Source organism: Periplaneta americana, chromosome 15 (assembly GCF_040183065.1).
Source record: "Periplaneta americana isolate PAMFEO1 chromosome 15, P.americana_PAMFEO1_priV1, whole genome shotgun sequence".
Lineage (NCBI taxonomy): Eukaryota > Metazoa > Arthropoda > Insecta > Blattodea > Blattidae > Periplaneta > Periplaneta americana.
The window spans coordinates 21,479,241-21,499,818 of NC_091131.1; the positions used below are offsets into that span (position 1 = coordinate 21,479,241).

The 20,578-nt window shown below is 36.5% G+C and overlaps 1 protein-coding gene across 1 annotated transcript in view; it reads left to right on the forward strand.

Annotated features, from left to right (window-relative positions):
* LOC138714711 (ankyrin-3-like) overlaps window positions 1–14,005 on the forward strand; it is a 22,087-nt gene extending 8,082 nt beyond the window's left edge. The window contains exons 3-4 of the mRNA XM_069846784.1: window positions 5,769–6,576; window positions 9,594–14,005. Coding sequence (XP_069702885.1) covers window positions 5,769–6,576; window positions 9,594–10,462 — 1,677 coding nt within the window. The 3' untranslated portion in view covers window positions 10,463–14,005. The remainder of the gene's footprint in view (window positions 1–5,768; window positions 6,577–9,593) is intronic.
* The last annotated feature ends 6,573 nt before the right edge of the window (window positions 14,006–20,578 follow it).

Below are 20,578 nucleotides of genomic sequence, written 5' to 3' on the forward strand. Positions count from 1 at the left end.
TGAAGATAAGCTGTAGTTATTTAAATTATCTATTATTATTATTATTATTATTATTATTATTATTATTATTATTATTATTATTATGCCCCCATCAGGCACCTCTCCAAGTGGCGAATAGGAGAATGCTCACCAAATTTGGCGGGTAACGGGGAATAAAATATAGCTGTTTACTAAATGTGGCAGCAGTGGAAATGCATAACGTCATCAGCGACCAATGATAAGACGCACACGTTTAAATGTAGCCGAACTGCAATGTGGTTGGCTACCGGAAATAACAGCGACGCGGTTATACCTTACAGTACAAAAATTAATCTTAGTCCGTTAAATTTACTACAAAAACGAATAATTAAAATTTGTTTGAAGAAACGTTTTGGTTAGCCAACTAAATTAATTTATTCTGCATTTAATATGTTTAATATTGAACAAATTTATAAATATACTCTGTTAAATTTTTAATCATAAAAATCGTAATAAGTTTATATTACAGGCACATAATCATGACATAAGACGAAATAATAATTCAACATTAGTAGAACTTAGGGGTGCTATTCACAGATATTCACTAGCCCACGCTACGAGCGTGCTAAACTAGCCCCGGCTATCGACTGGTTACTTGTACAGGATTCATATCATACCATATCGCTAACACTGATTTATAAATACGAAAAATCTTAGTTCGCTGATCATCCACTGGAAGCCCGCGCTAATAATATTTATGAATACGGCCCTAAATGTTTCACATCTGCTGGTCTAAAGCATAGCATTACTTTTGGCCGTCGGTTGTATAATTCTTTAGCTAAATTACACCCAGAACTTCTAACATGTAACCACTAACATTTATAACAAGAAAATCAGAAACGTGTTAATGTCTTCAATTTGATTAAATAAATTTATAGCCTATGTGTATGAATTAATCAGCCTATATTATATTTATATTCTATAATTTCGGAATATATATTTTTTTTCATAAATTGACCTACTTTATTCACGTACGATATTATTCTTCGCTATGTTAATATTATATTATATAATTTCATTGTAACTGTAATTTTAATTTTAGTTCCTATTTAATTTTATTTTATATATTCCTCTTATATTAATAATAATATATCTGAATTCCACCGAACTCGAGCGCTGCTCATTCGGTCCTCAAATTTTGTTAATATTATTGTATACTCTTTTTATATTGATTATATTATTTTATTTCTATTTCTATTGTTGTAATTATATTCTGTATTCTGTATATTTAAATAATTAAATAATAAATAAAATAAATGTAGCAATCATTAAAAAGCTGTAGTAAATTCGAAACGAAGTTGGCAAAAGAAAATTCAACCTGCAAGCTAGAAAATCACCATAATCCACTGATATATTACGTAGTAGGCCCTAATGGGGGAAAAATGTTGTTTCACCCTGAGGGTATTAAATAAGCCAGCGTTTCTCAAACTATGGTCCGCGGACCATCTGTGGTCCTCGAAGTCTGCCCTTATGGTCCTTCAAAAAAGACAGAAGAAAAAATATAATTCAAACGAATTGCTTATCACACTATAGCTTAAAATCTCAGAGTTTGGAAATGACACAAGGCAATCGAATTTCACTTTTTCTCCCAGTACTGACATTTTATGAAATTTATTACTCTACCCGTCTATCGACTTCCCATTCTACTCTCAGCAGCAAAAGAGGGATTTAAACACTATACACATGGTGTTTCTCGACATCTTTTCCCTGCACATCTGGCGCCGCGCCTGTAACCCAGCCAAGGACCACACGAATTCATAACAGAGGACCAAAGTACCGAACCTTAATTCAATTTTATGTTCGACCATGCCGAAATGAAGTAATTATACACCTGGTAGCAGTCCTTTAATGCATGTCATTAAAGTACATCTATTCATTAAAGTTCAGGTTTTCTCGGATATGCAATCGAAAGACAACAAGGGAAACGTCACGGAGGCTGGAAATCCAATACTGTCGCAGAAGGTTATGTTCTGTTATTGTAATAATTAGGGTTAATTGTAAATAATATTCAAATAAATTCAATTTGTCATCTCGTTTTTCAATTCTAAATAAATTTCCAGATTATATCAAAATTAGTTCATGTTATTCTCTAGATTATATCAAGGTCAATGACATTATTGTTCCTCGGAAAAAAATCAATACTTTCGCGTCTGCGCACATCTCACAATTTACGAGGTATGCACAAGGTCACTTCCGCTCTTCAGTTAGATACGAATAAAATTAATACTTCTGAATAATTTTAAGTTAGAAATGTGGTCGAGCATAAAAAGTCGTACGAAACTTGCCTATAATGGTAATTAAGACGCTCGTATGAAAATTATGAAACTCGCTTGCGCTCGTTTCATAAACAAACATACTCGCGTCTTAATTACTATCATTATAGGCTCGTTGCATAATGTACTATTAAAATATAAGTATACTGGCATTAAAATATACTACGAAAGTGATAAATTTGCTTTCGAAGGGGACAAGAGTAAGGTGGTCCGCAGAACTGTTCTGACTTTAAAAAGTGGTCCCCACTTCAAAAACGTTTGAGAAACGCTGAAATAAGCTGATTCGCATTATATAGTCCACATGGTCTATTTTAAGTTAGAAATATGGTCGAGCATAAAAAGTCATATGAAACTTGCCTATAATGGTAATTAAGACGCTCGTATGAAAATTATGAAACTCGCGCTCGTTTCATAAACATACTCGCGTCTTAATTACTACCATTATAGGCTCGTTGCATAATGTACTATTAAAATATAAGTATACTGGCATTAAAATATACTACGAAAGTGATACATTTGCTTTCGAAGGGGACAAGAGTAAGGTGGTCCGCAGAACTGTTCTGACTTTAAAAAGTGGTCCCCACTTCAAAAACGTTTGAGAAACGCTGAAATAAGCTGATTCGCATTATATAGTCCACATGGTCTATTTTAAGTTAGAAATATGGTCGAGCATAAAAAGTCGTATGAAACTTGCCTATAATGGTAATTAAGACGCTCGTATGAAAATTATGAAACTCGCTTGCGCTCGTTTCATAAACAAACATACTCGCGTCTTAATTACTATCATTATAGGCTCGTTGCATAATGTACTATTAAAATATAAGTATACTGGCATTAAAATATGCTACGAAAGTGATAAATTTACTTTCGAAGGGAACAAGAGTAAGGTGGTCCGCAGAACTGTTCTGACTTTAAAAAGTGGTCCCCACTTCAAAAACGTTTGAGGAACGCTGAAATAAGCTGATTCGAATTATATAGTCCATATGGTCTATTTCAATATGAGATAAAAATTTGAGTTTCACGGGGCTGAAAATGTTGTTGCTGTTGTTGTTGTTGTTATTGTTATCTAGTGCGTTGCATTTGGCAATGAAGCCATTAGCAGTCGTGTTTTCCAATACTTTTGAACTGTAGTTTCTTCTGATCTTAATGCTTCACAAGTCTTCAAGTGATCTTCATTCATTTCTGTTGGATCGTTACACAGGACACATATTAGTGAAGCTGAGATACCTATTCTGTAGAGATGACTTGCTAGACAGTCATGATTTGTCAATAGTCTGAAGGCTGCAACTGCTGTTTTCCTTGGTCTCTGGGGGACTATATCTGGGTTGGAAAGTAGTGTAATCCATTTTTTGTCTTTAGCATTTGATTTAGGACTCATACTGTAGAAAATGTAGAACTTACAAATTTTAGAGATCCGTCGCCTTAATATGATTACCAAAGCTCGGAACTTCGAGACTTGTGTCTTTAAACGTGGCTAAGCGACCGGAGTTCAATGTCAACAACTCCCTCTTCCAGCACGGAGGTACTGCCAGGTCTGCTATAAAAGTGGTTTCTGGCTGGAACAACATATTGATAGTATTATAACAGGTTGAAACACGTAATTTTATAGCATATAGGTCCTATAATAAAAATAAACATCAGCAATATATCAAATTTACTGTTCTGCTCTGTACATTTCATTACAGTGTATGACTACGTACATTCGAAGATTTTCGAACCCATAACTTCTTCGCCTGTTAGTTGAACATGATTTGAAACCAGAAAAACGTTTTTCCACGTCACATGAAGTGACAGGAGCAAACTTAAAATACTAAATATTTCACTATCACTGTTTTCTGTTCGATTTTCAGCAGTTGCTAGATGATCTCGTGTCTGAGGAAGATAAGTATATCCTAAATTTTTCTCGAAAATAGTTTTCAATTTGTGTGTCACTATTAGGGCAGGTCCCTCTACGTCTTGAAGCATGGCTATGAACAAATTTTCCATCAATTTAAGGGACTGCAATGTCTTTCTACGAATACTCGTTTCCAGTCTCTAGTTTGTGTGTGGCACAAGGTATAAAATATAAACTCTCCATTCGAAGAAAATAATGTATCTCCTCCGAATTCCTCCACGAAATTCTGTACCTAAAAAAAAAAAAAGAAAAAAAAATGTATTTTCAAACTTCTATAATACGTATTTTCTAATTTCTCAAACAGACCGTTTACCTGTAATTCTCTGAATGTAATTGGCTTCGAAATGACACAGTTTCTTCCTCCGTCTTCCTGCCATTCGATGTGACCACTTTCTTAGTACACACGACTGTCCCTGAGCACCTGCAGCGTGAGCTTTGTATACGTTGAACCTGTAACCTTACTCATGCGCAAGACATACAAGTCCCCAAGTTCCGAGCTTTGATGATTACTTGTACAGGGACATCATTTTATTTTTACTTCAATTTTTATTGTACCTGAGTTTTTGAATGTACTTCACTCCCACCCCTTCTACTAATGAAGTTCAACCGTTCTGCACACAGATCCATAGTAGCCTTACGGTCAAAGTAAACAGTACATTCCAAAAATATGTTCGCGTTTTCCAGTGACGAAAGTGCATTAAATGTTGAATCATTTTCGCACAGGTACTGTCGTCCATTTGCCTACGTCGTATCCCGGGTTCCCCCACCAGCTTTTATTCGCAAGCTAGTGGCTGGACTGTCTTAGCTCTTTTTAATTTCTGTTAGGAATTGGACGTCTACGTAATATTATACAGCTGTTTAAAACAACTTAAATGAAAGGGCCTCGTTAAGTAATTAAATGTCACGTGATTTCCTCCCTTTCTACGACCCTACGACATAACCACTTGGACGGACAGTAGATAATATGTCTGAGTAATTTTATCTTTTCGGATCGGGCAGAAGTGAAGATTGAATTAACAGTACGTAAGGTACTCTTTTATAGAATAGGTACAGAATTATTTCAACATGAGTTACTAGTACGAAGGACGAAACTGGTAATTGGAAATAGGTACAATAGTCTACAGTGCGATAATATGCACAAAGGAATTGAAGCCTATATCGAAATGAACGGCCACCATTTTCAAAGATGTGTTTAAATATCCATATTATGATTATTTTTCAATTTAACTTCATTCTTTATATTGTACGCTAATGTGCTGTAGGCAGTATAATATAGGCCTACACTGCATAATGAATACATCCGCATGGACAGCTCATTTCGTGAGTAAAAACACTCATTGTTAATACTATACTGTATTTTGATTAAACAAAAACCTAATGAAAATGATCAGACTCAAAATCGCGTAGTTTACTTCCCTCCTATACCTAGTAAAGTGATTTGTTTGTATATTACGCCAGTATCATCGAACTCCAGTCGTGGAAGGGGGGTAGAAAGCGATGTTGATCCAAAGGTATAGCCAGGTTAATATTTAAAATGTTGGTAAAAATAAAATGATGTCCCTGTACAACACTTTGTGCTGCAGGTTTCGGACCTCAAGGAGATCGAAGATTCCATGAATTCATTCTTCGACATCCGTGGGAAGTATTCTTCTGTCAAACAGAAGCGTAACTCGCGAGTCAATCCTGTTCAGGAAGAACGCAAAGCCAACCTACGTGAGTGGCATGAGACTCCGCTGCACAGGGCGGCCAGAGAGGGACGTGTGCAGGCAGTGTTGAAGCTGCTGGACGAGGGAGCGCGCGTCAACGCCTTCAACGCGGACCTCATGACGCCGCTGCACCTGGCCGCTGCACACGACCACGCAGACGTCGTCTCCATGCTGCTGGAAAACGGCGCCCATACGGACTCCCGTCTCCGAGGTGCTTCAACTGTCCTATTCCTGGCGGCGGCTTACGGCAACGAGAAAGCGGCGAGAGTGTTGTTGATCGAGGGCGCTAACGCACAAGCGAGAGGCGCCCGCGACCTCGCGCCACTCGACGTGGCAGTGGCGTTCAACCACAAAGGCTTGGCGGAGCTGCTGCTATCTAGGGGCGCCCGTGCCAACAACCCAGGGACCGACACTTGCACGGTTCTGCACGACGCAGTGTACTTCGGCCACGAAAAGATGAGTAATATATTAGTCGCGCACGGGGCCAACCCCAACGAACCGTGTGTACTCGGTTGGACACCCCTGCACCACAGCGTCGAGATGGGACACGTAAGGCAGACGAAATCGCTGCTCGCGCACGTCGTGCCTGCGGACGTCAAAGGTGGGGACTCCGCCACTCCGCTGCAGATTGCGGTCAGACTCGGGGACGTGAAAACCGTGTCCATGCTGCTGGAGCGAGGCGTAGGTATGCACCAGTGGCGTAGCGTCAATGTAAGCTAAAAAGCTCAGCTTCCCCAGTTAATAATAATTTCATAACAAACCTGCAGAGTATGAACAATAGTAATATGCGTTACAAGAGCGGTATGTTGATGTTTTCATGTTCGAGGAAAAGATTGAAAAAGCGAAACGTACTTGAGCTTTTTCAATCTTTTCCTCGAACATGAAAACAAACATACCGCTCGTGTATCGTACATTACTTTGTGCGAAGATCGTTTATTACATACCTGAAAGACGAATTTCTAATTAGTTGCAATGAAATCTCCATCTTGGTTTCTGTTCAATGACGGCAACTTTGGAAAACAAATATATCTATCTTCAACATTGTTCCTATAAAATGTTTTCTGTGTTTACTATACTCCAGCAGGCCGTGATATACATCTGTCTTCCCCCCCCCCCCAGTCTATAAATGCGAACTTAAAACAAACGGTAAGGTTATGTAATGATTTATTTTTCATTTTAATACTTTAAGAAAATTATTTATATAACATATTGCAGTAATAACATCGGCATCTGGAATCTTGTTGATTTTTTCACGGCTTCCTTAATGTTACTTGCATCACGAATGCAATAACTTTAGTGGAGTAGTAGAGTTTACTTAATTTTTGCAAATATTTAAAAACTATAATTAACAGTGTAATTTATGTGAAATTGCAGTGGTGAGTTTCCAATTTATAATTATTACTATGTTAAACGTCTCTAAAAAATAATATGTTAAAAGCCTAAAGCAGTAAAATGAATATGACGCTTAAGCGGTAAGAAGAGGGAAATTGTTATGTATGTTACGTTGGGAATACTGAATGTGGTATTTCACACTTACCGCGTATTGGTTTTGTGCGGAAAGCAAGCAAATACGCACGATCTCGTACAAAATTATTTATTAATTTTAATACAATTTATATTTACGCGTTAAATATTGTGATGCGGCAGCTTAGGATGATTTGTGATGCAGCAGTAAACATGAAGCCTGCACACACCAGCTTCCAATCCCCTCATTCTTCTATGTAACCCACCCCGCAGATTTTCCATCTCTTTCTAACATAACTACCCTGGTTCGCAAGAAGCTAGCTTTAACATTGAAAAGAATTTAGTTTCTGAGTTATCCCTTTTCGTCAGTTGTGTTTAGTTGAAGTGTTAGTGTGCATTGTGGCTGATATAATAAATAATGAGTGAAATAACAGTTTCTGACACCAATTTACTTGAATGTTTAAGACAATTACATTTTCAAGACTGACCTACGAACAAAAGTGTGATTTAAAAAACGACCGACTCCCTTGCTATCAGTGAGGGACACAACCAAGACAGACGCATACTTACGTAATTAATTACTAATACTGTATTTATTGACCGTTAATATTGTGCTTTCTCTCAAATATATGACAGGGAGTAAGCTAATGTTATACGTATACGTGTCTATTTGTTAGAGATATGTGTAAACCGTGAAATCATAATTTACTACGTACTATTTGGGATCATGTCTTATCGGTGTTACTTACGAGGTTCCAACCAATCTTCGGATTGCTGACATTGACTACTATTTATTTTATGACTATATTTTTGCAATGCGTTTTCTAATATGTACAATAGTGGCAAAAAAACTGGACCGACCCTTGTAGCTGATTTCAGAGCCTTGTTCACTCCAGAGCACGATAGACTGGTAACGAAGACTTTCGTGGTTCGAATCCTGGCTGGGAAGGAAACTTTTTTTTTTCCTTATTCAAATTTATTCCCAATACTTTTCGATTGCTGGTAAAATTCATGTTCTGGGAATAATAAATTAATTAAGTAGTAAAATATTGGGAATAAATTTGAATAAGGAACAAAAAGAAGTTCCCTTCCCAGGCAGGATTCAAACCACGAAAGTCTTAGTTATACTGGTGACAGACTACAGTAGTAATCGCGATTAGCACTTATCGCGATCAGGCCCGATCGCGATTACCGAAAATGTGGTGACACACTACATACCGTCTGGTCAACAGCTGAATTACCATAGAGGAAAGAATTTTCTCTATGTACATACGTATATGTTTGTTTCCTTCCTGGACAACACCTAAAGTTCATACCATAAAGTATTAGACTGTGGTTCATACTTTCTTTTGAAGTTTGTTCATTGTTTTCCCCCCCCTTTTTTTTTTGTTGTTTCTTGCAGCTTGACATGGGAATTTATTTGTTAAAACTGTTACATGCTTTACAATGTAAACTGATACAATTTATATCATTACTATTTATATTATTTTGAAAAGAGATTTTATAACCTATAAAATTTATATCATGCCAAAAATTTATATTATTTTGTAATAAAACATTTTTAAAATCAACCTTAACTCAACGATAGCGTCGTAATGGAGACTGAAATTGAAAATCTGAAAAAGAAACCAGTTCCAGTTTGTAATCCATTATTTATTGAAATGAAACATCTTTCAGCAGCCTTTTATTGCTATATATATGAAATATGAATAATTCGTCTGTCATTTGTCAATATATTTCTTTTTACTTTTCTCACATCTGCATTAAATTTCTCCACTACGTCTAATAGTAGCCAAATTCATTTTCTAGCCATTCATTTTCGTTTCTATTTCATATAATACAATAGAATGGGTAAAAAAATTTCACAGGAGAAGCTATCACGACTTCCTAAATAATATAAATCAAGGTGATTCGAAACCAAAGATTACTAAAATGTTACTTTCGTCCACTGGGCCGTGCCTCAGCGCGATTATCTTGTTCTGGAAACAGGATTTAGTTCCTGATCGCGATCGGGACGGTGACACACTACAAACCCGATCGCGATTAGGTCGATAATCGCGATTAGTGACTGTAGTCTGTCACCAGTTTTACCAGTCTAACGTGCTCTGAATGAACAAGGCTCTGAAATCAGCTACAAGGGTCGGTCCGGTTTTTTTTTGCCACTATTGTATATGGAAGACAATTTGAGTTAGCTTCCCCTGCTCAAAATTTCATGCTACGTCACTGGTATGCACTCAGGCGAAGGCGGCATGTCTGTACACGAAGCCATCGACCGGGGAGACTTGGAATCCGTCAAGAAACTGCTGGAGAACGACCAGTACCTGAACGAACACATTCACGACGGCTTCACGCCGCTGCATTGCGCCGTGTGGAAGAAAGACGCGGACATAGTGCGGTGGCTCCTGGAGCGAGGCGCGGACCCCGGCATCCCGCGAGACAACGGCTTCACCCCGCTGCACGACGCGGCCTACTTCGGCCAGGTGGAGGTGACGGAGCTCATACTGGACAAGCTACGCGATGTAGACATCCAGACGTTCGACGGCCGCAGTCCCTTGCAGGTGGCAGTCGAAAACGACCAGCTGTCAGTCATAACGAAGCTTCTGGACAAGAAAGCCAACATCGACCACCAAAGTTACGACGGCGCCACTCCTCTGCACACCGCCGTGCAACACAACTTCCACGTGTCAGTGGAAGAGTTGCTGAGACGCGGGGCCAAGGCAGACTTGCCCATGGGGGACGGCATACGTCCACTACACGTCGCAGTCATGTTCAATCGCCAGGAGATCCTGCAGCTGCTGTTGGATCACATGGCGAATCCCAACAGCACAGCGGGGGGCATGCCCTCAGCGCACATGACAGTCATGTTCAATTTGCCTGGCCTCCTGGAGAAGCTGCTGGAGAAAGGGGCGGACTCCAACGGGTTCGATGTTGAAAGATGCACGCCCTTACACCTTGCGGTCACCTACGACCACCAAGATTGCGCAGAAATCTTGCTGGACTATCTGGCTAGCGTAGACATTAAAAACAACTTTCTGCTGACACCACTCGATCTCTCAGTCTTTCAGGATCGCAAAGAATTATTTCAAATGCTTGTACATGTGAGATAAAAGAAAGAGAATTGTTTCAACAACACATATCAATAATATTAAATAACGCCCCTGAGCACGAGTTCTACCCTTTCAGGGCTGAGCTAAAATTTTATCTGTGTATATTATATTTTATGCTCGACCATGCCGTCATGCATGTCATTAAAGTACACCTACTCAGTAAAGTTCAGGTCTTCAGCCAATGACAAGTCAGCTTTGTACCGTTATATCGATTATTCTCGGATATGCAATCGAAAGACAATTAGCGAAAAGTCGCGGAGGCTGGAAATCCAATACTGTCGCAGAAGGTTATGTTCTGTTACTATAATTATTAGCGATAATTGTAAATAATATTCAAATAAATTCAATTTGTCATCTCGTTTTTCAATTCTAAATCAATTTCCAGGTTATATCAGAGTAATCTTCATCTTATTCTCTGCCAAGGCCAATGACATTCGGCCTCGGAAAATATCAATACTTTCGCGTCTGCGCACATCTCACAATTCAGGTCAGTTCGCACAAAACCATAAGAAGACCTAATTTTAAATAATTTCAAGTTAGAAATATGGTCGAGCATAAAAAGTCGTATGAAACTTGCCTATAATGGTAATTAAGACGCTCGTATGAAAATTATGAAACTCGCTTGCGCTCGTTTCATAAACAATCATACTTGCGTCTTAATTACTACCATTATAGGCTCGTTGCATAATGTACTATTATGGTCGACCATGCCGAAATGTAGTAATTACACACCTGGTAGCAGCCCTTTAATGGACCTCATTAAAGTACACCTATTCATTAAAGTTCAGGTTTTATACCAATCAGAAAGCAATATGAAAGCGCAAATATCGATTATGCTCGGATATGCAATCGAAAGACAATTACCGAAACGTCACGGAGGCTGGAAATCCAATACTATCGCAGAGGGTTATGTTCTGTTACTATAATAATTAGCGTTAATTGTAAATAATATTCAAATAAATTCAATTTGTCATCTCGTTTTCAATGTCTAAATCAATTTCCAGGTTATATCAAGATTAATGTTCATTTTACTCTCTAGATTATATCAAGGTCAATGACATTTGTTCATCGGAAAAAATCAATACTTTCGCGTCTGCGCACATCTCACAATTTACGAGGTAGGCTATTGCACAAGGTCACTTCCGCTCCCCAGTCAGATAAGAATAATATGAATACCGGTACTTATGAATAATTTCAAGTTAGAAATATGGTCGAGCATAAAAAGTCATATGAAACTTGCCTATAATAGTAATTAAGACGCTCGTATGAAAATTACGAAAGTCTTCTGCGCTCGTTTCATAAACATACTCGCGTCTTAATTACTACCATTATAGGCTCGTTGCATAATGTACTATTATGTTACTATTATTAACAAAATAAATAAATAAAATAAATAACAGACTCTCGGCTGGAACACTTTACATAATACTCGTATTTCAGTTTATTATTTCTACGAGTTATCCTAATCCCACTAATTTATTAATTAACTAGCCATACCCGTACGCTCCGCTGCACTTGTTAGAAATAAATATAAAGTAATTTCATAATTAAAATAGGACATTTGGTCCAGGGAACGTCCGTGTTTGATAGAAAGATAAATCGTTGAATATGTTACTTAACTAAAATTGTATTTACTTACTTACTGGCTTTTAAGGAACCCGGAGGTTCATTGCCTCCCTCACATAAGCCCGCCATTGGTCCCTATCCTGAGCAAGATTAATTCATTCTCTATCATCATATCTCACCTCTCTCAAATCCATTTTAATATTATCTTCCCATCTACGTCTCTGCCTCCCTAAAGGTCTTTTTCCCTCCGGCCTCCCAACTAACATTGCTGAGGTCGTGCCTGAGAATCAGTCCCATTCCGAGGCTTATTTGAAGGATTCGCAACGAGCTGTTGTGATGGGTTGTTAGCCCTTCGCCCAACCCCCAAGCTGGAGGACCATCCCTCATCGGCTGTCCGCGACTGCTTATCCAATATATTCACAGCTACCCTCCATATCTGGAGGCCGTCTCCTCGATCCGCAACCCGAGGACGCGCCATGCCGTGGTGATAGGGACCCACAATACATGGAAAATTGTATTTAAATAATTAAAATACAGTGAACTCTCCTAAGTTCCACTGAACAGAATTGAAAGTTCAGTCCAATAAGGGTATTGGGTGTGACAGGTGAAATGAATACAAATTCTTATTGGCTATCCATTAACGAATATATAGCCTCTGACGTGCCTCAGTCGGTAAAGGAGCTTGCCTGCCGGTCTTAAGTTGCGTTCGGGCGCGGGTTCGATCCCCGCTTAGGCTGATTAACTAGTTGGGTTTTTTCCGAGGTTTTCCCCGACCGTAATGTGAATGCAAGGTAATCTATGGCGAATCTTCGGCCTCATCTCGCCAAATATCATCTCGCTATCACCAATCTCATCGCCGCCAAATAATCTAGTAGTTGATAGAGCGTCGTTAACTAACCAACTAAAATAAAAAAATCAACTAATACAGTACTGTACTTGCATTTCCTGCCCGCCCCGAGACTTGTGTATGCGCTTCTAGTGCCACAGTGGGTTTCGACAGTTCCGTCTCATAAACGGCCCAATTCTTAAATAGAAAAAGAAGAGTTCATTAATTTAAAATCAGTGATTAAATATGGATGTCCTAATCAATAAAATATTCTGTTTTCCTTTAACAAAAGTATCACTACAAGACACAGAACCAATTCCCATTCAAATGGCAAACCCACTTCTTACTGCCCGTATAGGGGCTGTCTAATTCTCCTACGTAAGCAGTCGAACTATAGGATATCGAACTTGTTTTCTGTCGAACTTAAGAGCTTCCACTGTACGTTCATTTTGGCCCAGAGAGCACTCATTTCCAGCAAGGATAATTCCTTTAACGTGTTTCTTAATTGTTATTATATGCAAATACGTAGTTAAAAATATGGTAATTTGGTTCAGAGAACATCCGTTTTTAGTGCAAGGATAATTTGTTTAACATTTTTCTAAATTAGCTTGAATGCATCCTTTAATAAATCACTCCAAATTAATGTCAATTTAGAGTGGATTGTATACGAAAATATTTTTTTATGTTGAACTCATTGTGCATCTTTTTTTCTTTGTTAAGTTTATTTATATACGCTTTAGCATCTGTGGTCATGTCGCGTGTTTAGAATGTGTGGATATATCAGTAGGCCGTTCTTACTATTGTTGAGTTCCTGTTTCTATTGTGTGTTGTAGATGGTTTGTGTTCATGTACTAACTGATTATAGACTTTGATTAATGTTTATCGTATTGGTAATTGAGGCGGTGATGAATCATGACATGTAAATTTCCAACCTGACATTTGCCTTTCTGACTAAGGAAACCATGAAAAACCCCAGTCAGATTGGCCGGCCACAGAGTTTTAACCCGTGACCTCCCGAAAGCGAGTTTCAAACTCTACCGTCTGAGCCAACTCGCTCGGTTGTGCATCATCGTCGGGAACAGGATGTGCGGAGTGTGTCTGTACCATAATAAATTACATCCATGTAAAGTGAACCTCACAATTTTGTATCCGGTGCCACTATTGAATTCATTAGACATATATATATATATATATATATATATATATATATATATATATATATAATTTTTGTAGATGCTCTTAGATTCTTATCTCGTACTTACATTCTGTTGCCCTCGGTAGCGTAGTTGGTATAGCGCCGGCCTTCTATGCTCGAGGTTCGTATTCGATCCTAGCCGAGGTCGATGACATTTAAATGTGTTTAAATGCTACAGGCTCATGTCAGTAGATTTACTGGCATTTAAAAGAACTGATATAACCTCTACAGTTGCGAGCGTCGTTAAATAAACCATAATTTAATTTAATTTTTTTTAATTTCATTGAATGAAGCAAGCATCATGAGGCAAACAAAAAATGTCGAAAGTTCTTTCAAAGACTTGAATCCTGCTCCGCTTAATAAGAGATAGCAGCCACCGGCGTAGCTCAGTCGGCTAAGGCGCTTGCCTGCCGATCCGGAGTTGCGATCGGGCGTGAGTTAGATTCCCGCTTGGGCCGATTACCTGGTTGGGTTTTTACCGAGGTTTTACTCAACTGTAAGGCGAATGTTAGGCAAATCTACGGCAAATCCTCGGCCTCATCTCGCCAAATACCATCTCTCTATCACCAATCCCATTGACGCTAAATAACTTAGTAATTGATACAGCGTCGTTAAATATTCAAGTAAAAAATAATAAAAATAGCCATGTAAATGACGGATCTGTTGTCCATTTATTTAGAAAAATATACGATACTATTCCACTAATTTACCTATGTAATTACTTTTTTATATTTTTGGCTTTGATGGTTTAAGCTGCTTAATTAATTTTATGCTCGACCATGCCGAAATGTAGTAATTATACACCTGGTAGCAGTCCTTTAATGCATGTCATTAAAGTACACCTACTCATTAAAGTACAGGTGTTCAGCCAATGACAACTCAGCTTACAGGTGTTCAGCCAATTAAAGTCAGCTTTGTACAGTTATAAAACCGCAAGTATCGATTATTCTCGGATATGCAATCCAAAGAGAATTAGCGAAAAGTCACGGAGGCTGGAAATCCAATACTGTCGCAGAAGGTTATGTTCTGTTACTATAATAATTAGCGTTAATTGTAAATAATATTCAAATAAATTCAATTTGTCATCTCGTTTTTCAAAGTCGAATTCAATAATCAAGGTTATATCAAGTTTAACGGGATTACATCAAGATCAATGACATTATTGTTCCTCGGAAAAAATCAATACTTTCGCGTCTGCGCACATCTCACAATTCACGACCTAGATCAAGGTCACTTCCGATCTTGTCAGATACAAATAAAATGTATACATCTGAATAATTTTAAATTAGAAATATGGTCGAGCATAAAAAGTCTTATGAAACTCGCCTATAATGGTAATTAAGAAGCTCGTATGAAAATTATGAAACTCACTTGCGCTCGTTTCATAAACATCCATACTCGCTTCTTAATTACTATCATTATAGGCTCGTTGCATAATGTACTATTGTAATGTTTAATTAATTTTGATACATGACATTTAATCTCTCATACTTTAATGAAATAACTTCCTACTTTATGTTCCAGAAATAAAATCCGTTTTAATAACCCATTTAGAAATGTAAGAAGTGTTTTCTTATGTCTAATAATATTTTATCGATATTATAAACCTACCATACTCATGCAGTAAGATTTGGAAAAGGACATAGGCTACATGTTCTGTTTATGCAACTTTACATAGATCATCTTACACGCATTCGTTAACGCATACTTTATTTTATTCCAACTGTAGTCTAATGATTTCTGCATGACATCGCTATAACGCATTCATAATCACTGTTTTATTGTAACAAAAATGTTTTATCAAGAGGCCTTTCATTTTACAGAAGAATCAAAATTACTCTAAGGTCAAGATGTGAGAAAATAAATTGTGAACAAGAAGAAGGTACGTAGTTATTTATTTAACGATGATATTACATTACAGAGTTCACTAAGAGTCGGTGATACAATGATTGCAGCATGCGTAACTTTTAAGGCGCAATTACAGCACTGAGTGAAAACTACTGTTAAGGGTTCGAATCTCATTTACAGATATTTGTCCGATTAAAGTTCAGTGTCCTATATTGTCTCAGACAAGCGCATCGTAGCGGTGATCCTATGTTCCTAGTGTCTTTTCATGTATTCCTTGAATGTCAATCATAAAAGTAATATAAAAACCGTTGCAGAATAGTACATTATGCGACGAGCCTATAATGATAGTAATTAAGACGCGAGTATGTTTGTTTATGAAACGAGCGCAAGCGAGTTTCATAATCTTCATACGAGCGTCTTAATTACCATTATAGGCAAGTTTCATACGACTTTTTATGCTCGACCATATTTCTAACTTGAAATTATTCAGAAGTATTCATTTTATTTGTATCTGACTGAAGATCGGAAGTAACCTTGTGCGTAGCTCGTAAATTGTGAGATGTGCGCAGACGCGAAAGTATTGATTTCTTCCGAGGAACAATAATGTAATTGACCTTGATGTAACGTAGAGAATAACATGAACTAATTTTGATATAACCTGGAAATTGATTTAGAATTGAAAAACGAGATGACAAATTGAATTTATTTGAATATTATTTACAATTAACGCTAATTATTATAGTAACAGAACATAACCTTCTGCGACAGTATTGGATTTCCAGCCTCTGTGACGTTTCCCTCGTTGTCTTTCTATTGCATATCCGAGAATAATCGAAAACCTGAACTTTAATGAATAGGTGTACTTTAATGACATGCATTAAAGGACTGCTACCAGGTGTATAATTACTACATTTCGGCATGGTCCAGCATAAAAGCATATACAATGTACAGCAATAAATCCGTGAATGTTAGACAATAACTTAAATGCAGCACATCGTTGAGGCCTATAGAATCCGGGAGCTTTACGTGTTTTAAGCAATGGCTAAGCTAGAAGCAACGAGTTATCACCTGAACTGTCACATTGTGGCTCATGATTATAGCACAGTCTACTATATACAGTCGCGAAGCTCAATATGTAGTAAAAATGCAAACATGGGTAGTTGCCCACCACTAGGATCGCTACTATCGCCTCATCATCGCAGATCTCTCTCCTAGCAGCCGACAAAATATGTTACACTTTCGTTGTCGTGTTCTTTTGGAAAAATTAACACCTTCCTTCCATTATTGAAATATTAAATGCATAAAGTTAATTTATTATTTTAATGAAGTATATTAAATTCCACCATAAACTCGAAGATACCTGCAAGAAATAAGTTAATATAATTTTTGTTTGTGCAAAACGAACTGAAATTTACTTTAATAGTTTCACTCATTCAAGATTATAGCCATAATTAACTATGAAACCAATAAATATTAATTTGCATTTCTCTTTACAACAATAATAATGGAAATATGAATTAATGGAGTAACTTACGTGTACCGGTACTTGTAGTGTAGGCTTACATAGTTAACAAAGTGGGATGAGGTTAAGCAATAATAATCACACCAGAATTGGAAATAAAACGTGATCAATAAATTTTATTGTAACAGACTTTTTCTACGTGTCTAGTAAAGCGACAAATAAAAATAACAACAAAATTAACAGCTATAATTAAAAACATATCCTTTGAAGAGAAAAGTAGGCCTAAGCAATAATAATCCCACCAGAATTGAATATAAAACGTGATCAATAAATTTCATTAAAACAAACTTAATTTTTCTACGTCTTTAGTAAAATAACACATAAAAATAATAACAAAATTAATAACTACAATTAAAAATATATCCTCTGAAAAAAAAAGTAGACCTAACCTTTATTTCTCTGGAAATTTAGCAGCCTAAGTGACAGAACTTTAACCGGTATCTAATGTCCTTTCGGTTAGATAAACATTTCATTGTGAAATTTAAGGATATAATGTATTCTAATAATCACAAAGAACTTCAAATTAACAGTTTTGTTTCTGCACAGCATTCTTGTGGAAACCCAGGAACCTTTCTGAATCTTTCGGAAATCGGAAAAAGGATAACTCTGGCCTCTTTCTCTTACTGTTGCTACAATTTATAGCACTACAAACGTCTCCTCCTTGACCCATATTATTATTACATTTATTATATTTTAGCCATTAACATTTTCATTACAACCAATAACAAACATTTCACAAGCATCAATGTGAAATACGCAACGAGCTAGCACTCGATAGAAATACGACACAGTCCAAAGTCGACCATGGACAGTCTATTGTTTCTAGTTGCTAACCGTTTGGAGCGCTTTATCATGAGATTTGCAAAAAAAAACACCTCAAGCTTCGCGACTGTATACAGTAGACTGTGATTATAGTCCGGATCAGCTTACTTAATACCGTAGGGGTAAAACCTAACCATTTTTTCCCTATTATTACATATGCTAGTGAATTATAGTGATTTTCTAGCTCTCAGGTTGAATTTTCTTTTACCAACTTAGTTTCGAATTTCGGGTACTGACAAATACTACAACTGGTAGTTATTTTCTAACTGTAATGTTGGTAGCAATAATTTCAGTTTGTAGTACAGGAAATTGATGAAAATACAAGGAAATACATTTTTAGGTTAGGTCTCATGAATCGTACTCTATAGTCAAAGCAATAAATTTCATGTCAGAAAAAATATATTTTAATATTAGATCATACTAGTCCTAATGACTAACATAACATGCAAGAAGTCCAGGAGAAAAACGTATTATTTCATGAATTTTTTAATCATTTAGGAAACACCTCGCAACATAAAGATGAAATGTGGTAAATAAGCAAGACGTTATTGTTAATATATTATTATTATTATTATTATTATTATTATTATTATTATTATTATTATTTCAGTACATAGCATTGTGATTTTACCCTCTTTTTGGTGATATCTGGTATTAGTTGGCAACACTGAAGAGACGGCCAAATTAGACTTTTAGGAACTACACTTACGTGATCCTCACTATAGCTAAGGTAATTTTCGAAATCACGATAAATGCGAAATGTGCCCAAATACTGTCAAAATAAATAATTTTATGTTTAAAAGCATGTTAAGTATATTACTGTACTTTAATCCACGATAAAAATGCGAAATGTATGTGTTTGTGCGAAATAAGAGCAAAATTATATTTTAAAGGAAAATTTTGGTGTTTTGTAAAAAAAAAAAATATATAAGAATCTATCTAAAGACTCCGCTACATACAGATTCTTACACTTTTTTAAACAGTTTGGTCACCCCTCCATATTAGCTTCTACAATATAGGCTAAATAGCACAGGAGTGTAACCTACTTGTACCCTCTTTGTTGTTATCTGTACCTAGGGTTGCCAACCCTCCCGTATTTTTTTTATTATCCAATTTAATAAACCCTATTTCACCCTGAGGTATATTAGGGTTATAGTTGGTATCAAAATACATATTTTATAAGCAATAAACAATAATAAAATTATAATACAAAATTGTGGTCAAGGTTACAATTCACATGAATTATGTACAAGAATGCACCTTAATGAAAGAATGGATCGTTTCATAAAGCCTCAAGGCATGTCTCTATATTTATATCTAATGGTTATAGGAAGAAATATATATATATATATATATATAGCTATTAAACATGTTATTTTAGAAGCAATAAATGGCTATACTAAGAGATGGCTTAAAATTTACGAATTAAATACATTATTAATAACAACAATTGGCAATAATTAATCAGATATTACAAGAAATGGCTCAAAATTAGAAATCAAATGCCTAATTAAAATAAAAATTAAAACCAATAGTACAATATTATAGTATGCGAAATTGAAGACTTACAGTTTCATTATAGTTGATTAGAACTAATACGATTTTTTTTCCCCCGGAATAATTTAACATTTTACAGTTTGACGAATATTCTATTCAAGAAGGACATGAAATACTTATATGATTTTGAGTTGGTAAGTATATTGGTTAACGGTTTGGTAAATGTATAATTTAAAGTGTTCAGTAACAACTCAAGCTCGTATCTTTCACGGCAAAAGACTGGACAATCATATAATACATGTTTGACATCTTGAGATTCCTCCCCACAAATGCAAGTTGCATCGTCTTTAATATGGAATCTATTTAAGTATTCCCCGAATTTTCCATGCCCAGTCAAAAACTGTGTCAGTACGAAATTTGGCGTTATTACTTTACATTTATTACGATCATAGACCGTTGGAAAATACAGCTCTTTTGTAAGAATTCCCTTATCACTATTGACCGGGGATCTCCCGTATTTTCCTCTAATTTTTAAGTCTCCCGGCTCCCGTATTTTTCTTCTCTTTGATCATTTTTCTCCTTTATTTTTGCAATGTAAAAATGATTATTCTAAACATTGGATTTTGCCTTGAATGATGACTGTTTATGTGATGAATTTTGTTGTTCAAGAGATACAATGAAATGTGCAGTCTTTTCGGAAGGTAATGTTTGCCGGAAATGGGTTTTAGTGCGCATCCGTTTAAAATAAAACAATTTTAATATTATAATTTCGGAAAAACTGCCTAGTTTTGTTCCATGCATACCAAGTAGTAATGCTCATACAAAGAGGATGTTTTATCT